Source organism: Bombina bombina, chromosome 11 (genome assembly GCF_027579735.1).
Source record: "Bombina bombina isolate aBomBom1 chromosome 11, aBomBom1.pri, whole genome shotgun sequence".
NCBI classification, from domain to species: domain Eukaryota; kingdom Metazoa; phylum Chordata; class Amphibia; order Anura; family Bombinatoridae; genus Bombina; species Bombina bombina.
The window spans coordinates 9,212,740-9,235,732 of record NC_069509.1 but is presented as its reverse complement, the minus strand read 5'-3'; the positions used below and the strand labels follow the sequence as shown (position 1 = coordinate 9,235,732).

The window sequence follows — 22,993 nt, the reverse complement described above, 5'->3', positions numbered from 1 at the left end:
GGCAGGGTGTCCCGTGTAACCATGGACCTACAGTCTCTGTATCTCATGTGCTGTCAATGTGTTTTTTGTGTCCCGTGTAACTATGGACATAGATACAGAGACTGTAGGTACAGAGACTGCTACACGGGACACAAAAAACACACTGACAGCACATGAGATACAGAGACTGTAGGTCCATAGTTACAAGTGGGTTTTTATGGGTTTTTTTTAGCCCTGTATGTGCGGTAGTGTAATGAGAATAATCTTACATCTCTTTGTGTTATTAAAGTCATTTTATTCTCTGTAAATAAATGAGGCAGAAGACACTCCAATATGTTTTATTGAATTGCTTTGCTGTTAGTGTCCTCGCCCTCCATCCTCATACCCAGTGGGCAGTGCGTTGGCGTGAGTGTTATGGAAAAACGAATGGTTACCATCACCCCATGGAAAAGGCTGTGAAAACATAAGTACATGTGTGAGACCTTATCTGGTGATATCTGTATATTCTATATGTGTTACAGTGACACCTCTGTTTAATTGTGACAGTGACATCTGTGTATGTGTAATAGTGACATTTTGTTCTGTGTTTGTGTGACAGTGACATCTCTGTGTATATGTGAGAGTGACATCTTGTGGTCTTTCTGTGTTTGTGTGACAGTGACATCTCTGTGCATGTGTAATAGTGACATTTCAGAAACAGGAACAACTGTACTCCACCCTGATCAAGTCCCCCCCAGTGACCTCCACTGACGCCAACTCCTCCACCCGTCACCTACATCGCTGGATCACAGACTGCGCCAACACCCTCGCCCCCTCAAGAAACCATCCAGCCGCCAGCCCACCAACAAGGCCAGCTGGTTCACCCCCACCCTCTAGGACTCCAAACGCCACTGCAGACGATTGGAGAGAACATGGAGATCCAGCAAGTCCCCCTCGGACAAATCTGCCTACAAAGAAGTCATCACCACCCACCACCACCACCTCATCAAAACCACCAAGAAAACCGCAATCCTAGACAGAATCCACGCCAACACCCACAACAGCAAGGAGCTGTTCAGTAATCAAGGAATTCTCCAAACCCAACAGCGACACCAACGACATCCCACCCTCCCAGGACCTCTACAACAACACTGATACCTACTTCCACCGCAAGATCATCAACATCTACGACAACCTTGAGCTCCAGAACTCACCCTTCACCACCAACCCACCATCCATGGACTACCTGGATCCCCCTCACCACGGAGGACACACTCAAAATCATGAAATCAATCCACTCCGGAGCACCCTCAGACCCATGCCCGCACCACATATTTAACAAAGCGGGCTTTACCCTCGCCGACGAACTCTGCTGCACCATCAACTGCTCCATCAAAACCGGCACTTTCCCAGAAGATTGGAAGCATGTGGAGCTGAAACTCCTGCTGAAGAAACCCACGGCAGACCCCAAAGATCCTAAAAACTACCGCACCATCTCTCTACTCCCCTTTCCAGCCAAAGTAATCGAGGGCCATCAATGCACAACTTGTTGACCACATCTTGGACCCCTGCCAATCCGGTTTCAGGAGCAATCACAGCTCCGAGACAGCCCTCCTCGCCGCCATAGACAACATCCGCGCCCTGCTCGACCAAGGAGAGACCGCCGCCGTCATCCTCCTAGACCTATCAGCTGCATTCGACACTGTAGCCCACATCACTCTCCTCACCCGCCTACACAATGCCGGCATCCGCAATAAAGCCCTGGAATGGATCACCTCTTTCCTCAGCGGCAGAACCCAGAAAGTCAGACTCCCACCCTTCTTCTCCAATTCAACAGCAATCAGCTGCAGCATACCCCAAGGCTCTTCTCTCAGCCCCACCCTCTTCAACATCTACATGCCCCTCTCGCTGCCATTGTCCGACACAACCTCAACATTGTCTCCTACGCCGACAACACCCAGTTAATCATCTCACTCACCCGAGACCCCGCCACCACCAAGAAAAACGTCCACGAAGGACTGACAGCAATCGCCACCTGGATGAACAACTGTCTCAAACTCAACACTGACAAGACCGAAATCCTCCTCCTCGGACCCACTAAATCCGCATGGGATGATTCTTGGTGGCCAACAGCCCTCGGACACCCTCCAACACACCACACATGAAATCTAGGCGTCATCCTTGACTCATCACTCTCCATGGCCGCCAAGTCAACGCTGTCTCTTCGACTTGTTTTCACATACTCCACCTATTGCGAAAAATCTTCAAGTGGATCCCTACCGAAACCAGAAAATCTGTCACCCACGCCCTTCGTCAGTAGTCGACTGGACTACAGCAATGCACTCTACACCGGGTCCACCATCAAGCTCCAGAAACAACTCCAACACATCCAGAACACCTCGGCCAGACTCATCCTCTACATCCCTCGCCAAAGTCACATCACCGAACACCTAAGGAACCTGCACTGGCTCCCTATCAACAAGAGGATCACCTTCAAGCTCCTAACCCATGCATTCAAGGCCCTCCACAATATCGGTCCTGAATAAATCAACCACTGCATCCATTTCTACACCCCCTCCAGACAACTCTGCTCTGCCGACCAATCACTCACAGTCATCCCCTTCATCAAGAAAACAGCTGGAGGAAGATCCTCCTCCTATATGGCAGCAAAGACATGGAACACCCTCCCGCTGCACCTCAGACAATCCACCTCCCTTACAAACTTCAGGAAGGACCTCAAGATCTGGCTCTTCAACTGAATCGTCTTCCCTTATCCCCCCCCCCCCCCCTCTTTTCACCTCCCTTAGCGCCTTGAGACCCTCACGGGTGATTAGTTTGTGCTTTACAAGTACCCAATAAATAGATTGTGGTCATTCTGTGTTTGTGTGACAGTGACATCTCTGTGTATAGGTGAGAGTGACATCTTGTGGTCTTTCTGTGTTTTTGTGACAGTGACATCTCTGTGTATGTGTAATAGTGACATATTGTGGTCTTTCTATGTTTGTGTGACAGTGACATCTCTGTGTGTGTAATAGTGAAATCTTGTGGTCTGTCTGTGTTTGTGTGACAGTGACATCTTTGTGTGTGTAATAGTGACATCTTGTGGTCTGTCTGTGTTTGTGTGACAGTTACATCTTGTGGTCTTTCTGTGTTTGTGTGACAGTGACATCTCTGTGTGTGTAATAGTGACATCTTGTGGTCTTTTTGTGTGACAGTGACATCTCTGTGTGTGTAATAGTGACATATTGTGGTCTTTCTGTGTTTGTGTGACAGTGACATCTCTGTGCATGTGTAATAGTTACATCTCTGTGTATGTGTAATAGTGACATCTTGTGGTCTTTTTGTGTTTGTGTGACAGTGACATCTCTGTGTGTGTAATAGTGACATCTTGTGGTCTTTTTGTGTGACAGTGACATCTCTGTGTGTGTAATAGTGACATCTTGTGGTCTTTTTGTGTTTGTGTGACAGTGACATCTTTGTGTATGTGTAATAGTGAGATATTGTGGTCTTTCTGTGTTTGTGTGACAGTGACATATCTGTGTATGTGACAGTGACATATTGTGGTCTTTCTTTCATGTAAGTGGCAAGAGTCCATGAGCTAGTGACATATGGGATATACATTCCTACCAGGAGGGGGCAAAGTTTCCCAAACCTCAAAATGCCTATAAATACACCTTCCACCACACTCATACCTTTAGTTTTACAAACTTTGCCTTTGTTGGAGGATGGTGAAGAAAGTTGTGCTTGATTTCTTCTGTGAAAGGCGCTTCTAAGCATTTTGAAGCCCAATTCCTCTCAAAGTACAGTGTTTGTCTGAGGGATGTGAGGGAGTATTGCCTGATGTCATGTTTTCACCTATGGGAAATCTGTTCTAAGGCTCTCTGTAAATTTGGTGGTGGGGATTCATCTGCTGCCTCCCTTTATAGAGCGACATTATACTCCTATACCATTACCTCTGCTGATACGTTTCAGTACTGGTTTAGCTGTCTGCTATATACTCTTGTACCATTACCTCTGCTGATACGTTTCAGTACTGGTTTAGCTGTCTGCTATATACTCCTGTACCATTACCTCTGCTGATATGTTTCAGTACTGGTTTAGTTGTCTGCTATATACGCTTGTACCATTACCTCTGCTGATATGTTTCAGTACTGGTTTAGCTGTCTGCTATATACTCCTGTACCATTACCTCTGCTGATATGTTTCAGTACTGGTTTAGCTGTCTGCTATATACTATTGTACCATTACCTCTGCTGATACGTTTCAGTACTGGTTTAGTTGTCTGCTATATACACTTGTACCATTACCTCTGCTGATATGTTTCAGTACTGGTTTAGCTGTCTGCTATATACTCTTGTACCATTACCTCTGCTGATATGTTTCAGTACTGGTTTAGCTGTCTGCTATATACTCCTGTACCATTACCTCTGCTGATATGTTTCAGTACTGGTTTAGCTGTCTGCTATATACTCTTGTACCATTACCTCTGCAGATCTGTTTCAGTACTGGTTTAGCTGTCTGCTATATACTCTTGTACCATTACCTCTGCTGATATGTTTCAGTACTGGTTTAGCTGTCTGCTATATACTATTGTACCATTACCTCTGCTGATACGTTTCAGTACTGGTTTAGTTGTCTGCTATATACACTTGTACCATTACCTCTGCTGATATGTTTCAGTACTGGTTTAGCTGTCTGCTATATACTCGTGTACCATTACCTCTGCTGATATGTTTCAGTACTGGTTTAGCTGTCTGCTATATACTCTTGTACCATTACCTCTGCTGATACGTTTCAGTACTGGTTTAGCTGTCTGATATATACTCTTGTACCATTACCTCTGCTGATACGTTTCAGTACTGGTTTAGCTGTCTGCTATATACTCCTATACCATTACCTCTGCTGATACGTTTCAGTACTGGTTTAGCTGTCTGCTATATACTCCTGTACCATTACCTCTGCTGATGAGTTTCAGTACTGGTTTAGCTGTCTGCTATATACTCTTGTACCATTACCTCTGCTGATACGTTTCAGTACTGGTTTAGCTGTCTGTTATATACTCTTGTACCATTACCTCTGCTGATACGTTTCAGTACTGGTTTAGCTGTCTGCTATATACTCTTGTACCATTACCTCTGCTGATATGTTTCAGTACTGGTTTAGCTGTCTGCTATATACTCTTGTACCATTACCTCTGCAGATCTGTTTCAGTACTGGTTTAGCTGTCTGCTATATACTCTTGTACCATTACCTCTGCTGATACGTTTCAGTACTGGTTTAGCTGTCTGCTATATACTCTTGTACCATTACCTCTGCTGATGAGTTTCAGTACTGGTTTAGCTGTCTGTTATATACTCTTGTACCATTACCTCTGCTGATATGTTTCAGTACTGGTTTAGCTGTCTGCTATATACTCTTGTACCATTACCTCTGCTGATATGTTTCAGTACAGGTTTAGCTGTCTACTATATACTCTTGTACCATTACCTCTGCTGATACGTTTCAGTACTGGTTTAGCTGTCTGCTATATACTCCTCTACCATTACCTCTGCTGATATGTTTCAGTACTGGTTTAGCTGTCTGCTATATACTCTTGTACCATTACCTCTGCTGATATGTTTCAGTACTGGTTTAGCTGTCTGCTATATACTCTTGTACCATTACCTCTGCTGATAGGTTTCAGTACTGGTTTAGCTGTCTGCTATATACGCTTGTACCATTACCTCTGCTGATATGTTTCAGTACTGGTTTAGCTGTCTGCTATATACTCTTGTACCATTACCTCTGCTGATATGTTTCAGTACTGGTTTAGCTGTCTGCTATATACTCTTGTACCATTACCTCTGCTGATATGTTTCAGTACTGGTTTAGCTGTCTGCTATATACTCTTGTACCATTACCTCTGCTGATAGGTTTCAGTACTGGTTTAGCTGTCTGCTATATACGCTTGTACCATTACCTCTGCTGATATGTTTCAGTACTGGTTTAGCTGTCTGCTATATACTCTTGTACCATTACCTCTGCTGATATGTTTCAGTAGTGGTTTAGCTGTCTGCTATATACTCTTGTACCATTACCTCTGCTGATATGTTTCAGTACTGGTTTAGCTGTCTGCTATATACTCTTGTACCATTACCTCTGCTGATAGGTTTCAGTACTGGTTTAGCTGTCTGCTATATACGCTTGTACCATTACCTCTGCTGATATGTTTCAGTACTGGTTTAGCTGTCTGCTATATACTCTTGTACCATTACCTCTGCTGATATGTTTCAGTACTGGTTTAGCTGTCTGCTATATACTCTTGTACCATTACCTCTGCTGATACGTTTCAGTACTGGTTTAGCTGTCTGCTATATACTCTTGTACCATTACCTCTGCTGATACGTTTCAGTACTGGTTTAGCTGTCTGCTATATACTCTTGTACCATTACCTCTGCTGATATGTTTCAGTACTGGTTTAGCTGTCTGCTATATACTCTTGTACCATTACCTCTGCTGATATGTTTCAGTACTGGTTTAGCTGTCTGCTATATACTCTTGTACCATTACCTCTGCTGATACGTTTCAGTACTGGTTTAGCTGCCTGCTATATACTCTTGTACCATTACCTCTGCTGATACGTTTCAGTAGTGGTTTAGCTGTCTGCTATGTACTCTTGTACCATTACCTCTGCTGATATGTTTCAGTACTTGTTTAGCTGTCTGATATATACTCTTGTACCATTACCTCTGCTGATATGTTTCAGTACTGGTTTAGCTGTCTGCTATATACTCTTGTACCATTACCTCTGCTGATATGTTTCAGTACTGGTTTAGCTGTCTGCTATATACTCTTGTACCATTACCTCTGCTGATACGTTTTAGTACTGGTTTAGCTGTCTGCTATATACTCTTGTACCATTACCTCTGCTAATATGTTTCAGTACTGGTTTAGCTGTCTGATATATACTCTTGTACCATTACCTCTGCTAATATGTTTCAGTACTGGTTTAGCTGTCTGCTATATACTCTTGTACCATTACCTCTGCTGATACGTTTCAGTACTGGTTTGGCTGTCTGCTATATACTCCTCTACCATTACCTCTGCTGATATGTTTCAGTACTGGTTTAGCTGTCTGCTATATACTCTTGTACCATTACCTCTGCTGATATGTTTCAGTACTGGTTTAGCCGTCTGCTATATACTCTTGTACCATTACCTCTGCTGATATGTTTCAGTACTGGTTTAGCTGTCTGCTATATACTCTTGTACCATTACCTCTGCTGATATGTTTCAGTACTGGTTTGGCTGTCTGCTATATACTCCTCTACCATTACCTCTGCTGATATGTTTCAGTACTGGTTTAGCTGTCTGCTATATACTCTTGTACCATTACCTTTGCTGATAGGTTTCAGTACTGGTTTAGATGTCTGCAATATACTCTTGTACCATTACCTCTGCTGATAAGTTTCAGTACTGGTTTAGCTGTCTGCTATATACTCTTGTACCATTACCTCTGCTGATATGTTTCAGTACTGGTTTAGCTGTCTGCTATATACTCTTGTACCATTACCTCTGCTGATACGTTTCAGTACTGGTTTAGATGTCTGCTATATACTCTTGTACCATTACCTCTGCTGATATGTTTCAGTACTGGTTTAGCTGTCTGCTATATACTCTTGTACAATTACCTCTGCTGATACGTTTCAGTACTGGTTTAGCTGTCTGTTATATACTCTTGTACCATTACCTCTGCTGATATGTTTCAGTACTGGTTTAGCTGTCTGCTATATACTCTTGTACCATTACCTTTGCTGATAGGTTTCAGTACTGGTTTAGCTGTCTGCTATATACTCTTGTACCATTACCTTTGCTGATAGGTTTCAGTACTGGTTTAGATGTCTGCAATATACTCTTGTACCATTACCTCTGCTGATATGTTTCAGTACTGGTTTAGCTGTCTGCTATATACTCTTGTACCATTACCTCTGCTGATAAGTTTCAGTACTGGTTTAGCTGTCTGCTATATACTCTTGTACCATTACCTCTGCTGATATGTTTCAGTACTGGTTTAGATGTCTACTATAAACTCTTGTACCATTACCTCTGCTGATATGTTTCAGTACTGGTTTAGCTGTCTGCTATATACTCTTGTACAATTACCTCTGCTGATACGTTTCAGTACTGGTTTAGCTGTCTGTTATATACTCTTGTACCATTACCTCTGCTGATATGTTTCAGTACTGGTTTAGCTGTCTGCTATATACTCTTGTACCATTACCTCTGCTGATATGTTTCAGTACTGGTTTAGCTGTCTGCTATATACTCTTGTAGTATTACCTCTGCTGATAGGTTTCAGTACTGGTTTAGCTGTCTGCTATATACTCTTGTACCATTACCTCTGCTGATATGTTTCAGTACTGGTTTAGCTGTCTGCTATATACTCTTGTACAATTACCTCTGCTGATATGTTTCAGTACTGGTTTAGCTGTCTGCTATATACTCTTGTACCATTACCTCTGCTGATATGTTTCAGTACTGCTTTAGTTGTCTGCTATATACTCTTGTACAATTACCTCTGCTGATATGTTTCAGTACTGGTTTAGCTGTCTGCTATATACTCTTGTACCATTACCTCTGCTGATACGTTTCAGTACTGGTTTAGTTGTCTGCTATATACTCTTGTACCATTACCTCTGCTGATATGTTTCAGTACTGGTTTAGCTGTCTGCTATATACTCTTGTACCATTACCTCTGCTGATATGTTTCAGTACTGGTTTAGCTGTCTGCTATATACTCTTGTACAATTACCTCTGCTGATACGTTTCAGTACTGGTTTAGCTGTCTGTTATATACTCTTGTACCATTACCTCTGCTGATATGTTTCAGTACTGGTTTAGCTGTCTGCTATATACTCTTGTACCATTACCTCTGCTGATATGTTTCAGTACTGGTTTAGCTGTCTGCTATATACTCTTGTACCATTACCTTTGCTGATAGGTTTCAGTACTGGTTTAGCTGTCTGCTATATACTCTTGTACCATTACCTTTGCTGATAGGTTTCAGTACTGGTTTAGATGTCTGCAATATACTCCTCTACCATTACCTCTGCTGATAAGTTTCAGTACTGGTTTAGCTGTCTGCTATATACTCTTGTACCATTACCTCTGCTGATACGTTTCAGTACTGGTTTAGCTGTCTGCTATATACACTTGTACCATTACCTCTGCTGATATGTTTCAGTACTGGTTTAGCTGTCTGCTATATACTCTTGTACCATTACCTCTGCTGATAGGTTTCAGTACTGGTTTAGCTGTCTGCTATATACTCTTGTACCATTACCTCTGCTGATATGTTTCAGTACTGGTTTAGCTGTCTGCTATATACTCTTGTACCATTACTTCTGCTGATATGTTTCAGTACTGGTTTAGCTGTCTGCTATATACTCTTGTACCATTACCTCTGCTGATACGTTTCAGTACTGGTTTAGCTGTCTGCTATATACACTTGTACCATTACCTCTGCTGATACGTTTCAGTACTGGTTTAGCTGTCTGCTATATACTCTTGTACCATTACCTCTGCTGATATGTTTCAGTACTGGTTTAGCTGTCTGCTATATACTCTTGTACCATTACCTCTGCTGATACGTTTCAGTACTGGTTTAGATGTCTGCTATATACTCTTGTACCATTACCTCTGCTGATATGTTTCAGTACTGGTTTAGCTGTCTGCTATATACTCGTGTACCATTACCTCTGCTGATACGTTTCAGTACTGGTTTAGCTGTCTGCTATATACTCTTGTACCATTACCTCTGCTGATAGGTTTCAGTACTGGTTTAGCTGTCTGCTATATACTCTTGTACCATTACCTCTGCTGATATGTTTCAGTACTGGTTTAGCTGTCTGCTATATACTCTTGTACCATTAATTCTGCTGATATGTTTCAGTACTGGTTTAGCTGTCTGCTATATACTCTTGTACCATTACCTCTGCTGATACGTTTCAGTACTGGTTTAGCTGTCTGCTATATACTCTTGTACCATTACCTCTGCTGATACGTTTCAGTACTGGTTTAGCTGTCTGCTATATACTCTTGTACCATTACCTCTGCTGATACGTTTCAGTACTGGTTTAGATGTCTGCTATATACTCTTGTACCATTACCTCTGCTGATATGTTTCAGTACTGGTTTAGCTGTCTGCTATATACTCGTGTACCATTACCTCTGCTGATACGTTTCAGTACTGGTTTAGCTGTCTGCTATATACTCCTATACCATTACCTCTGCTGATAGGTTTCAGTACTGGTTTAGCTGTCTGCTATATACTCTTGTACCATTACCTCTGCTGATAGGTTTCAGTACTGGTTTAGCTGTCTGCTATATACTCTTGTACCATTACCTCTGCTGATATGTTTCAGTACTGGTTTAGCTGTCTGCTATATATTCTTGTACCATTTCCTCTTCTGATATGTTTCAGTACTGATTTAGCTGTCTGCTATATACTCCTCTACCATTACCTCTGCTGATATGTTTCAGTACTGGTTTGGCTGTCTGCTATATGTGGATGGGTGTCTTCAGTTAAGTATATATCATTTATCTCAGCTATGTTTGGCACTTTATATTTTAAAGTTTTAATATATATTGCATATATTTGCCATGAGTCAAGTCTATGTTTATTTCCCTTTGCAGTCAAACAGTTTCAGCATGGAAATTATGTTTTTGGGGGAAATGTAGTAATTTTTTCTTTCCTGGGGTTCCAGTTAGTTATAACTTCGAACTTGTTTTTTCAATATTTCCCGGGCATATTTGGCTCGCAATGACGCAATATGTTTCGATTTATTGCGTCAATCTTGGGGCAAAGATTTTTGTCGCAGAGGTTGCATTTGTTGTGACACGAGTCATGTCATTTCTTGCGTCTTTGTTGACGCAATTTTTTTGCCGCAAAGTCGCGCCTGTTATGACGCGAGTCGTGTCATTTATTGTTAACTTTGGCTCCAAAATTTTTTTTTTCTCTGCATTTGCGTCACCTTTGTTTGCGTCATTGTTGGCACCAAAAATGTGGTATATTAAGTTTCTCCCTCTTTCTCTCTGCTCTCATTTGTTAACAGAGGGCTATGATGTTTGCTTTTGATTTTATTTTCATATAAGTATTTTATCATAAGCATGTTTTCCCAATCCTAAAACTGCTATTTTGAGGAAATTGGATATTTTGTTTAAATGTTATTTTTTCTTTTTTTTGTTACATTTTGCAAGATGTCTAAAAATGATCCTGCTTCTGATGTTACTGTAGGAACTAAGCTGCCTGTGCACAATTTCTACCAAAGCTAAGTGTGTATATTGTTTATTAGCTGATCTTATTTCTTCAGCTCAGATATGTGGCACTTGTTATGTTATAATATTTCATACCGATAATGTTTCTATAGTACAAATACATCTACTGTTAAACCTTCACACTCTAATGTACATTATATTCCTGTAGCTATAAGGATTATATTGCTACAGCCATTAAGAAGGCTAAGGCTGCTATTCTGCCTTCAAATTAAAGTAAAAGATCTCTCCTAACTTCTCATAAATCTAATTAAGTTTGTAATGATCAATAGCATACTGAAGTATTTCTGCTGATGTGGTTTTCTCTGACTCAGAGGATCCTACTTCAGAGACTGATATTGATAAATCAACCTTTCTATTGAATATATTCGTTCTTTATTAAGGAAGTATTGTTTTCTTTGAGTATTGAGGAATCTAGTCCTATTGATAACAAGAATAGCACATGTTTGAATTCTGTTTTTTAAAGCTTCTGAGGTTACTCTTGAACTTTTTCTTATTACAGATGCTATCTCTCATATTTTTAGTAAGGACTCTTAGTGCTTCTTTTTACCTTTCTTCTAGGTTTAAAAAAAGCTGTATGCTTTACCTGCATACGAAGAGAAAAGCGCTCTACCAGGAACGAACAACAGCTCATCAGCTAGTTCTATGGCGATGTACCACCCAGGAGCAGCCTCTTTTAGACCAGTGTGCTTTTCACAGAAGAAAACTTTACTGTAGTATATCAGTTTGGTCCAGCCAAATAAGGTCAGTCCAGCCCCGAAATACCAGGCAATTTTCCTCTGAACAAAGAACATGACAACCTTTACCTGTGGCTAATTTAGGGGTTTTGGGTAAAAGTCCCTAAGGTGGGGCTATTTCTACTCTTGCCGAACGTAATTCTATCTTATGGAAGATATTTCTTCTTTTAAGGATCCTTTAGATAGGAAGTTTGCATCCTTTCTTAGAGAAGCATATTTATATATTGGCTATATTCTGATACCTGCCATTTATATGGCTGATGTTGCTGCTGTTTCAACTTTTTGGTTGGACAGTTTAGTTATGAGATCTTGAATTGTCTAAGCATTGTTCTTTTACTTCAACATGCTAATCATTTCATTTGTGATGCTGTATTTTATGTCATTTTAATTTATATTAAATCTTTGTTTTTAGCCATTCTTACTAATTCCGCTGTATTTGCTGTATTTGTATGACTTGATAAATATCCCCCTTACAGGATGATTATCTTCACATTTTGATTCATTCAGACCACTATCGTTTTCTGAGATTCTCTTTGGTACTAGCTTAAATCTTTTCATTTAGCAGAACCTCACTCGAAACAATTAGGGGCATATTTATCAAGCTCTGTATGGAGCTTGATGCCCCGTGTTTCCGGCGAGCCTGACTGCTCCATAACCTGTCCATCTGCTCTGAGGCGGCGGTAGACAGAAATCGACAGAAATCAACCCGATCAAATACGATCGGGTTAATTGACACCCTCTGCTAGTGACCGAATCTGCAGGGGGTGGTATTGCACCAGCAGTTCACCAGAACTGCTGGTGCAATGATAAATGCAGAGAGAGTATGCTGTCGGCATTTATCGATTGTGCAGCGGACATGAACCACAATATTGGATCATGTCCGCTCGCACAATAATAAATAAGCCCCTTAGTGTGATTTCTTCAAAGACATGGTTGGAGGATCAATTTACAAAAAGAGTTTCTTGATTCCTTAGACAAGGGTCACCTTTTTAGGTTTCCAGATAGGATTCAGTGTTTATGATTCTTTCTCTGACAGACAAGAGATTAATGAAGTCAATTTTAGTTTGGCTAGACCTTCAGTCTCTATTATTCCCTTCAGTGACTATGTGCATGGAAGTTTTAGCTCTCATGACTGCAGCATCGGGTACGATCCCCTTTGCTCGCTTTCGTATGAAGCCTCTATAGCTTTGCATATTGCACCAATGGTGCAGGGATTATTCTCAGATATCACAGTTGATATACTTAAATCCCAACATTCAACACTCTCTGACTTGGTGGTTAAACCATCACCTTATTGTTCATGGGGCCTGCTCTGTTCGTCCTTCCTGGACTGTGATCACAACAGATGCAAGTCTTTCGGGTTGGGGAGCTGTCTGGGGGTCTCTGACAGCACAAGGGGTTTGGGAACCTCAGGAGGTGAGGTTACCAATCAATATTTTAGAACTCTGCTATTTTTAGAGCTCTTCAGGCTTGGCCTCTATTGAAGAGAGAACTTTACATTCGATTTCAAACAGACGTCACTACAGTGGCATATGTCAATCATCAAGGGGGGACTCGCAGTTCTTCAGCAATGAAAAAAGTATCTATGATACTTTCTTGGGCGGAATCAAACTCTTGTCAGATTTCTGCAATTCATATCCCAGGAGTAGACAATTGGGAAGCGGATTATCTTAATCGTCAGACTTTACATCCGGGAGAGTGGTCTTTCCATTTAGATGTGTTTTTGTCAATTGGTACAGATGTGGGGTCCTTCAGAAATAGATCTGATGGCCTCGGGTCTGAACAAGAAGCTTCCAAGATACCTTTCCAGGTCCAAGGATCCTCAGCCTGAGATGGTGGATGCTTTAGCAGTTCCTTGGTTTTACCAACATGCTTAAATTTTTCTTTCTCTGGTTCTTCTTCCAAGGGTGATCTCCAAGATTATAATGGAACAATCTTATTTCTTTCTGATAGCACCAGCTTGGCCTCTCAGGTTTTGGTATGCGGACGTTGTCAGGATGTCCAGTTGCCAGTCTTGGCCACTTCCTTTAAGGGCAGACCTTCTGTCTCAAGGGCTGTTTTTCCAGCAGGATCTCAAATCTCTAAATTTGAAGGCATGGAAATTGAACGCTTAGTGCTTAGTCATAGAGGTTTCTCTGACTCAGTTATTAGCACTGTGATACATAATTATACTTGGCATTTTTTTAGAATTCCTAGGATTTTACAGTTTCTTCAGAATGGTTTGGATAAGGTTTTATCTGCAATTACTTTAAAAGGACAAAGTTCTGCTCTTTCTGTCTTATTTCATAGAAAGATTGCTAAACTTCATGATATTCACTGTTTTGTTCAGGCTTTGAATCATATTAAACCTGTTATTAAATCTATTTCTCCTTCTAAGATTTTACAGGCTCCTCCTTTTGAGTCTATGCATTCTCTGGATATTAAATTACTTTCTTGGAAAGTATTTCTTTCTCCAACATAGGTGTGTCCGGTCCACGGCGTCATCCTTACTTGTGGGATATTCTCTTCCCCAACAGGAAATGGCAAAGAGCCCAGCAAAGCTGGTCACATGATCCCTCCTAGGCTCCGCCTTCCCCAGTCATTCTCTTTGCCGTTGCACAGGCAACATCTCCACGGAGATGGCTCAGAGTTTTTTGGTGTTTAAATGTAGTTTTTATTCTTCTATCAAGAGTTTGTTATTTTAAAATAGTGCTGGTATGTACTATTTACTCTGAAACAGAAAAGAGATGAAGATTTCTGTTTGTAAGAGGAAAATGATTTTAGCAACCGTTACTAAAATCGATGGCTGTTTCCACACAGGACTGTTGAGAGGAATTAACTTCAGTTGGGGGAAACAGTGAGCAGACTTTGGCTGCTTGAGGTATGACACATTTCTAACAAGACTTGGTAATGCTGGAAGCTGTCATTTTCCCTATGGGATCCGGTAAGCCATTTTCTTAATTTTCAATATAAGAATAAAAGGGCTTCACAAGGGCTTTAAAGACTGGTAGACATTTTTCTGGGCCAAAACGATTACTTTATAAGCATATTTAATGGTTTATAACTTTGGAGAGTTATTTTAATCTTGGGAATTTTGTTAAAAAAACGGCAGGCACTGTATTGGACACCTTTTTCACTGGGGACCTTTTCTAGTCATAGGCAGAGCCTCATTTTCGCGCCACTAATGCGCAGTTGTTTTTGAGAAGCAAGGCATGCAGATGCATGTGTGAGGAGCTCAGATCCACTGAAAAAGCTTATTGAAGGCGTCATTTGGTATCGTATTCCCCTCTGGGCTTGGTTGGGTCTCAGCAAAGCAGATACCAGGGACTGTATAGGGGTTAAATGTAAAAACGGCTCCGGTTCCGTTATTTTAAGAGTTAAAGCTTTCAAATTTGGTGTGCAATACTTTTAAGGCTTTATGACACTGTGGTGAAATTTTGGTGAATTTTGAACATTTCCTTCATACTTTTGCGTATATTCAGTAAAAAAGTGTGTTCAGTTTAAAATTTAAAGAGACAGTAACGGTTTTATTTTAAAACGTTTTTTGTGCTTTGTTATCAAGTTTATGCCTATTAACATGTCTGAACTATCAGATAGACGATGTTCTGTATGTTCGGAAGCCAAGGTTCCTCTCCATTTAAATATATGTGATGAATGTGACAAACAAAGTAGGGACAATGATGCCACTGATAATAATGTTGCCCAAAATGATTCCTTAAGTGAGGGGAGTAAGCATGGTACTGCATCATCTCCTTCTGTGTCTACACCAGTCTTGCCCACTCAGGAGGTCCCTAGTGCATCTAGTGCGCCAATCCTCCTTACTATGCAACAATTAACGGCTGTAATGGATAATTCTATTAAAAACATTTTAGCCAAAATGCCCACTTATCAGCGAAAGCGCGACTGCTCTGTTTTAGATACTGAAGAGCATGAGGACGCTGATGATAATGGTTCTGTCATGCCCTTACACCAGTCTGAAGGGGCTAGGGAGGTTTTGTCTGAGGGAGAAATTTCAGATTCAGGAAAAATTTCTCAACAAGCTGAACCTGACGTTATTACATTTAAATTTAAATTGGAACATCTCCGCGCTCTGCTTAAGGAGGTGTTATCTACTCTGGATGATTGTGACAATTTGGTCATTCCAGAGAAATTATGTAAGATGGACAGGTTCCTAGAGGTCCCGGTGCCCCCCGAAGCTTTTCCTATACCCAAGCGGGTGGCGGACATTGTAAATAAAGAATGGGAAAGGCCCGGCATACCTTTTGTCCCTCCCCCTATATTTAAGAAATTATTTCCTATGGTAGACCCCAGGAAGGACTTATGGCAGACAGTCCCCAAGGTCGAGGGGGCGGTTTTTACTCTAAACAAACGCACCACTATCCCTATAGAAGATAGTTGTGCTTTCAAAGATCCTATGGATAAAAAATTAGAGGGTTTGCTTAAAAAGATGTTTGTTCAGCAAGGTTACCTTCTACAACCAATTTCATGCATTGTTCCTGTCACTACAGCAGCGTGTTTCTGGTTCGAGGAACTAGAAAAGTCGCTCAATCAAGCATCCTCTTATATGAGGAGGTTATGGACAGAGTTCAAGCACTTAAGTTGGCTAACTCTTTTACCTTAGACGCCACTTTGCAATTAGCTAGATTAGCGGCGAAAAATTCAGGTTTTGCTATTGTGGCGCGCAGAGCGCTTTGGCTGAAGTCTTGGTCAGCGGATGTGTCCTCCAAGAACAGATTGCTTAACATCCCTTTCAAGGGGAAAACGCTGTTTGGCCCTGACTTGAAAGAGATTATTTCAGACATCACTGGGGGAAAGGGCCACGCCCTTCCTCAAGATAGGTCTTTTAAGGCTAAAAATAAAACAAATTTTCGTCCCTTTCGCAGAAACGGACCAACCTCAAATTCTACATCCTCTAAGCAAGAGGGTAATTCTTCTCAAACCAAGCCAGCCTGGAGACCGATGCAAGGCTGGAACAAAGGTAAGCAGGCCAAGAAGCCTGCTACCGCTACCAAGACAGCATGAGATGCTGGCCCCCGATCCGGGACCGGATCTGGTGGGGGGCAGACTCTCTCTCTTCGCTCAGGCTTGGGCAAGAGATGTTCAGGATCCTTGGGCGCTAGAAATAGTTTCTCAAGGTTATCTCCTGGAATTCAAGGAACTACCCCCAAGGGGAAGGTTCCACAGGTCTCAATTGTCTTCAGACCAAATAAAAAGATAGGCATTCTTACATTGTGTAGAAGACCTGTTAAAAATGGGAGTGATTCATCCTGTTCCATTAGGAGAACAAGGGATGGGGTTTTACTCCAATCTGTTCATAGTTCCCAAAAAAGAGGGAACATTCAGGCCAATTTTGGATCTCAAGATCCTAAACAAATTTCTCAAGGTCCCATCGTTCAAGATGGAAACCATTCGGACAATTCTTCCTACCATCCAGGAAGGTCAATTCATGACCACGGTGGATTTAAAGGATGCGTATCTACATATTCCTATCCACAAGGAACATCATCGGTTCCTAAGATTCGCCTTTCTGGACAAGCATTACCAGTTTGTGGCACTTCCATTCGGACTAGCCACTGCTCCAAGAATTTTCACAAAGGTACTAGGGTCCCTTCTAGCGGTGCTAAGGCCAAGGGGCATTGCAGTAGTACCCTACTTGGACGACATACTGATTCAAGCGTCGTCTCTGCCACAAGCAAAGGCTCATACGGACATTGTCCTAGCCTTTCTCAGATCTCACGGGTGGAAAGTGAACGTAGAAAAAAGTTCTCTATTCCCGTCAACAAGAGTTCCCTTCTTGGGAACAATAATAGACTCCTTGGAAATGAAGATTTTTCTGACAGAAGCCAGAAAATCAAAACTTCTAAGCTCTTGTCAAGTACTTCATTCTGTTCTTCTTCCTTCCATAGCGCAGTGCATGGAAGTAATAGGTTTGATGGTTGCGGCAATGGACATAGTTCCTTTTGCCCGAATTCATCTAAGACCATTACAACTGTGCATGCTCAGACAGTGGAATGGGGATTATACAGATTTGTCCCCGACGATCCAAGTAGATCAGAGGACCAGAGATTCACTCCGTTGGTGGCTGACCCTGGACAACCTGTCCCAAGGGATGAGCTTCAGAAGACCAGAGTGGGTCATTGTAACGACCGACGCCAGCCTGGTGGGCTGGGGCGCGGTCTGGAAACACCTGAAGGCTCAGGGTCTATGGTCTCGGGAAGAATCTCTTCTCCCGATAAACATTCTGGAACTGAGAGCGATATTCAATGCTCTCAAGGCTTGGCCTCAACTAGCAAAGGCTAAATTCATAAGGTTTCAATCAGACAACATGACGACTGTTGCATATATCAACCATCAGGGGGGAACAAGGAGTTCCCTGGCGATGGAAGAAGTGACCAAAGTAATTCAATGGGCGGAGCTTCACTCCTGCCACTTGTCTGCAATCCACATCCCAGGAGTGGAAAATTGGGAAGCGGATTTTCTGAGTCGTCAGACATTTCATCCGGAAATCTTTGCCCAAATAACTCAATTATGGGGCATTCCAGACATGGATCTGATGGCGTCTCGTCAGAACTTCAAGGTTCCTTGCTACGGGTCCAGATCCAGGGATCCCAAGGCGACTCTAGTAGATGCACTAGTAGCGCCCTGGACCTTCAACCTAGCTTATGTGTTCCCACTGTTTCCTCTCATTCCCAGGCTGGTAGCTAGGATCAATCAGGAGAGGGCTTCGGTGATCTTGATAGCTCCTGCGTGGCCACGCAGAACTTGGTATGCAGACCTGGTGAATATGTCATCGGCTCCACCATGGAAGCTACCTTTGAGACGGGACCTTCTTGTTCAAGGTCCGTTCGAACATCCGAATCTGGCATCACTCCAACTGACTGCTTGGAGATTGAACGCTTGATTTTATCAAAGCGTGGGTTCTCAGATTCTGTCATTGATACTCTTATTCAGGCTAGAAAGCCTGTAACTAGAAAAATTTACCATAAAGTATGGAAGAAATATATCTGTTGGTGCGAATCGAAAGGATTCCCATGGAACAGGGTAAAAATTCCTAAGATTCTGTCCTTTCTACAAGAGGGTTTGGAGAAAGGATTATCTGCAAGTTCTTTGAAGGGACAGATTTCTGCTTTATCTGTTTTACTTCACAAGAAGCTGGCGGCTGTGCCAGATGTTCAGGCTTTTGTTCAGGCTCTGGTTAGAATCAAGCCTGTTTACAAACCTTTGACTCCTCCTTGGAGTCTCAATTTAGTTCTTTCAGTTCTTCAAGGGGTTCCGTTTGAACCCTTACATTCCGTAGATTTTAAGTTATTATCTTGGAAAGTTTTGTTTTTGGTTGCAATTTCTTCTGCTAGAAGAGTTTCAGAGTTATCTGCTCTGCACTTCTTCCGAAAGTTGTTTCTAACAAAAATATTAACCAGGAGATAGTTGTGCCTTCTTTGTGTCCGAATCCAGTTTCAAAGAAGGAACGTTTGTTGCACAATTTGGATGTAGTTCGTGCTCTAAAATTCTATTTAGAGGCTACAAAGGATTTCAGACAAACATCTTCCTTGTTTGTTGTTTATTCTGGTAAAAGGAGAGGTCAAAAAGCAACTTCTACCTCTCTCTCTTTTTGGCTTAAAAGCATCATCAGATTGGCTTATGAGACTGCCGGACGGCAGCCTCCTGAAAGAATCACAGCTCATTCCACTAGGGCTGTGGCTTCCACATGGGCCTTCAAGAACGAGGCTTCTGTTGATCAGATATGTAAGGCAGCGACTTGGTCTTCACTGCACACTTTTACCAAATTTTACAAATTTGATACTTTTGCTTCTTCTGAGGCTATTTTTGGGAGAAAGGTTTTGCAAACCGTGGTGCCTTCCATCTAGGTGACCTGATTTGCTCCCTCCCATCATCCGTGTCCTAAAGCTTTGGTATTGGTTCCCACAAGTAAGGATGACGCCGTGGACCGGACACACCTATGTTGGAGAAAACAGAATTTATGTTTACCTGATAAATTACTTTCTCCAACGGTGTGTCCGGTCCAAGGCCCGCCCTGGTTTTTTAATCAGGTCTGATGATTTATTTTCTCTAACTACAGTCACCACGGTATCATATGATTTCTCCTATGCAAATATTCCTCCTTTACGTCGGTCGAATGACTGGGGAAGGCGGAGCCTAGGAGGGATCATGTGACCAGCTTTGCTGGGCTCTTTGCCATTTCCTGTTGGGGAAGAGAATATCCCACAAGTAAGGATGACACCGTGGACCGGACACACCGTTGGAGAAAGTAATTTATCAGGTAAACATAAATTCTGTTTTTGGCTATATCTTCTCCTAGAAGAGTTTCTGAATTGTCTGCTCTCTCTTGTGGGTCTCCTTATCTGATTGTACATCAAGATAAAGCTGTTTTGTGGACTTAATTTATATTTTTGCCTAAAGTTGTGAATTCTAACAACATCAATAGGGAAATTGTTGTTCCTTCTTTGTGTCCTAATCCTTAGAATACTCTTAGAATAGGTCTTTACATTCTTTAGATGTGGTAAGAGCTTTGAAATATTATGCTGAGGCTACTTAAGATTTCAGAAAGACTTCTAGTGTATTTATTATTTTTTCTGGCTCCAGGAAAGGTCAGAAAGCCTCCGCTATTTCTCTGGCTTCTTGGTTGAGACTTTTTGATTCACAAAGCTTGTTTGGAGGCAGGGCAGTCTCCACCTCAGAGAATTACGGCTCATTCTACTAGATCAGTTGCCACTTCTTAAGCTTTCGAGAATGAAGCTTCAGTTGATCAAATTTGCGGAGCGACAACTTGAGGCGCAATCCGATATACGGCGCAAGTTTCGACGCAAGCATGGAAACCTGCGCCGCCCGTAGTTTCAGCTCGCACATCGAGCTATCTCATATATGGCGCCGGCAGTTGCTAAAGTGCCGTAAGTCGGACAAACTAGCGATGTCCAGAAATCTGCGTAAGTACAAATTTCTGGAGTCGCCAGTGACTTGCGGCACTTTAGAAACTGCCGCTGCATAAAAAAACTGACTAAACTACTAAATCTCCCGTTACTGTCTAACACGCCTCCAACACGTATACCCCTCTATCCGCAATCCCCCCTCTCACTCCTAACAATAAATATATTAACCCCTAAACCGCCGCTCCCGGACCCTGCCGCCAGCTACATTAACTATATTACCCCCTAATATGATCCCCCTACACTGCCGCCACCTATTTTAACTATATTACCCCCTAATGTGAGCCCCCTACCCCGCCACCACCTACATTATATGTGCTACCCCCTAATCTGACCCCCTTACACCGTCGCCACCTATATTAAAATTATTAACCCCTAATCTAATCCCCCTACACCGCTGCCACCTATATTACATGTATTAACCCCTAATCTAATCCCCCTACACCGCAGCCACCTATAATAAATGTATTACCCCTAACATACTAAAGTGTCCCTACACTGCATTGCCCCAAAGTAATCAGCTCTATTACCAGCCCTTAAAAGGGCCTTTTGCAGGGCATTGCCCCAAAGTAATCAGCTCTTTTACCTGTAATCTGACCCCCCTACACCGCCGCCATCTATATTAAATATATTAACCCCTAATCTAATCCCCCTACACCGCCGCCACCTATATTAAATATATTAACCCCTAATCTGACCCCCCTACACCGCCGCCACCTATATTAAATATATTAACCCCTAATCTGACCCCCCTACACCGCCGCCACCTATATTAACCCTAATTATATTAGGGTTAATATAGTTAATATAGTTATTATATTATATATATTAACTATATTAACCCTATCTAACCCTAACACCCCTAACTTAATTATTATTGCAATAAATCTAAATAATATTAATATTATTAACTAAAATATTCCTATTTAAAACTAAATACTTACCTATAAAATAAACCCTAAGATAGCTACAATATAATTAATAATTACATTGTAGCTATTTTAGGGTTTATATTTATTTTACAGGTAACTTGGTATTTATTTTAACTAGGTACAATAGCTATTAAATAGTTAATAACTATTTAATAGCTACCTAGTTGAAATAATTACCAATTTACCTGTAAAATAAATCCTAATCTTAGTTACAAATACACCTACACTATCAATAAATTAATGAAATAAACTACAATTATCTAAACTAAAATATAATTAAATACACTAAACTAAATTACAAAAAAAACCCCACTAAATTACAAAAAAGAAAAAACGATTACAAGAATTTTAAGATAATTACACCTAATCTAAGCCCCCTAATAAAATAACAAAGCCCCCCAAAATAAAAAAATGTCCCTACCCTAAAGTAAATTACAAAAAGTAATCAGCTCTATTACCAGCCCTTAAAAGGGTCTTCAACTCCTCCGCTCCGTGCCGGCTGGTTCCTGGAAGAAGAAGAGGTCGCCGCCTGGAAGAAGACTTCTCCGCTTGGAACAGGACCTTCTCCGCTGGCCTTCAGGACATGTAAGGACCACTTGGGGGTTAGACTTAGGTTTTTTTAAGGGGGGATAGGGTGGGTTTTAGAGAAGGGGTGTGTGGGTGGTGGGTTGTAATGGGGGGGTTGTTCTTTTTTTCCACAGGTAAAAGAGCTGATTACTTTGGGGCAATGCCCCACAAAAGGCCCTTTTAAGGGCTGTTAATAGAGCTGATTACTATTTGTAATTTAGTTTAGGGTAGGGACATTTTTTTATTTTGGGGGCTTTGTTATTTTATTAGGGGTCTTAGATTAGGTGTAATTAGCTTAAAATTCTTGTAATCTTTTTTATTTTTTTGTAATTTAGTGGGGGGGGGTTTGTAATTTAGTTTAGTTTATTTAATTATATTTTAGTTTAGATAATTGTAGTTTATTTCATTAATTTATTGATAGTGTAGGTGTATTTGTAACTTAGGTTAGGATTTATTTTACAGGTAATTTGGTAATTATTTAACTAGGTAGCTATTAAATAGTTATTAACTATTTAATAGCTATTGTACCTGGTTAAAATAAATACCAAGTTACTTGTAAAATAAA

At 41.4% G+C, this 22,993-nt stretch overlaps 1 protein-coding gene across 1 annotated transcript in view; it reads right to left on the bottom strand.

Annotated features, from left to right (window-relative positions):
- Positions 1-253: 253 nt before the first annotated feature.
- LOC128641579 (cytochrome c oxidase subunit 6A, mitochondrial-like) overlaps positions 254-22,993 on the bottom strand; it is a 63,428-nt gene continuing 40,688 nt past the window's right edge. Inside the window, exon 3 of the mRNA XM_053694117.1 lies at positions 254-432. Coding sequence (XP_053550092.1) covers positions 337-432 — 96 coding nt within the window. The 3' untranslated portion in view covers positions 254-336. The remainder of the gene's footprint in view (positions 433-22,993) is intronic.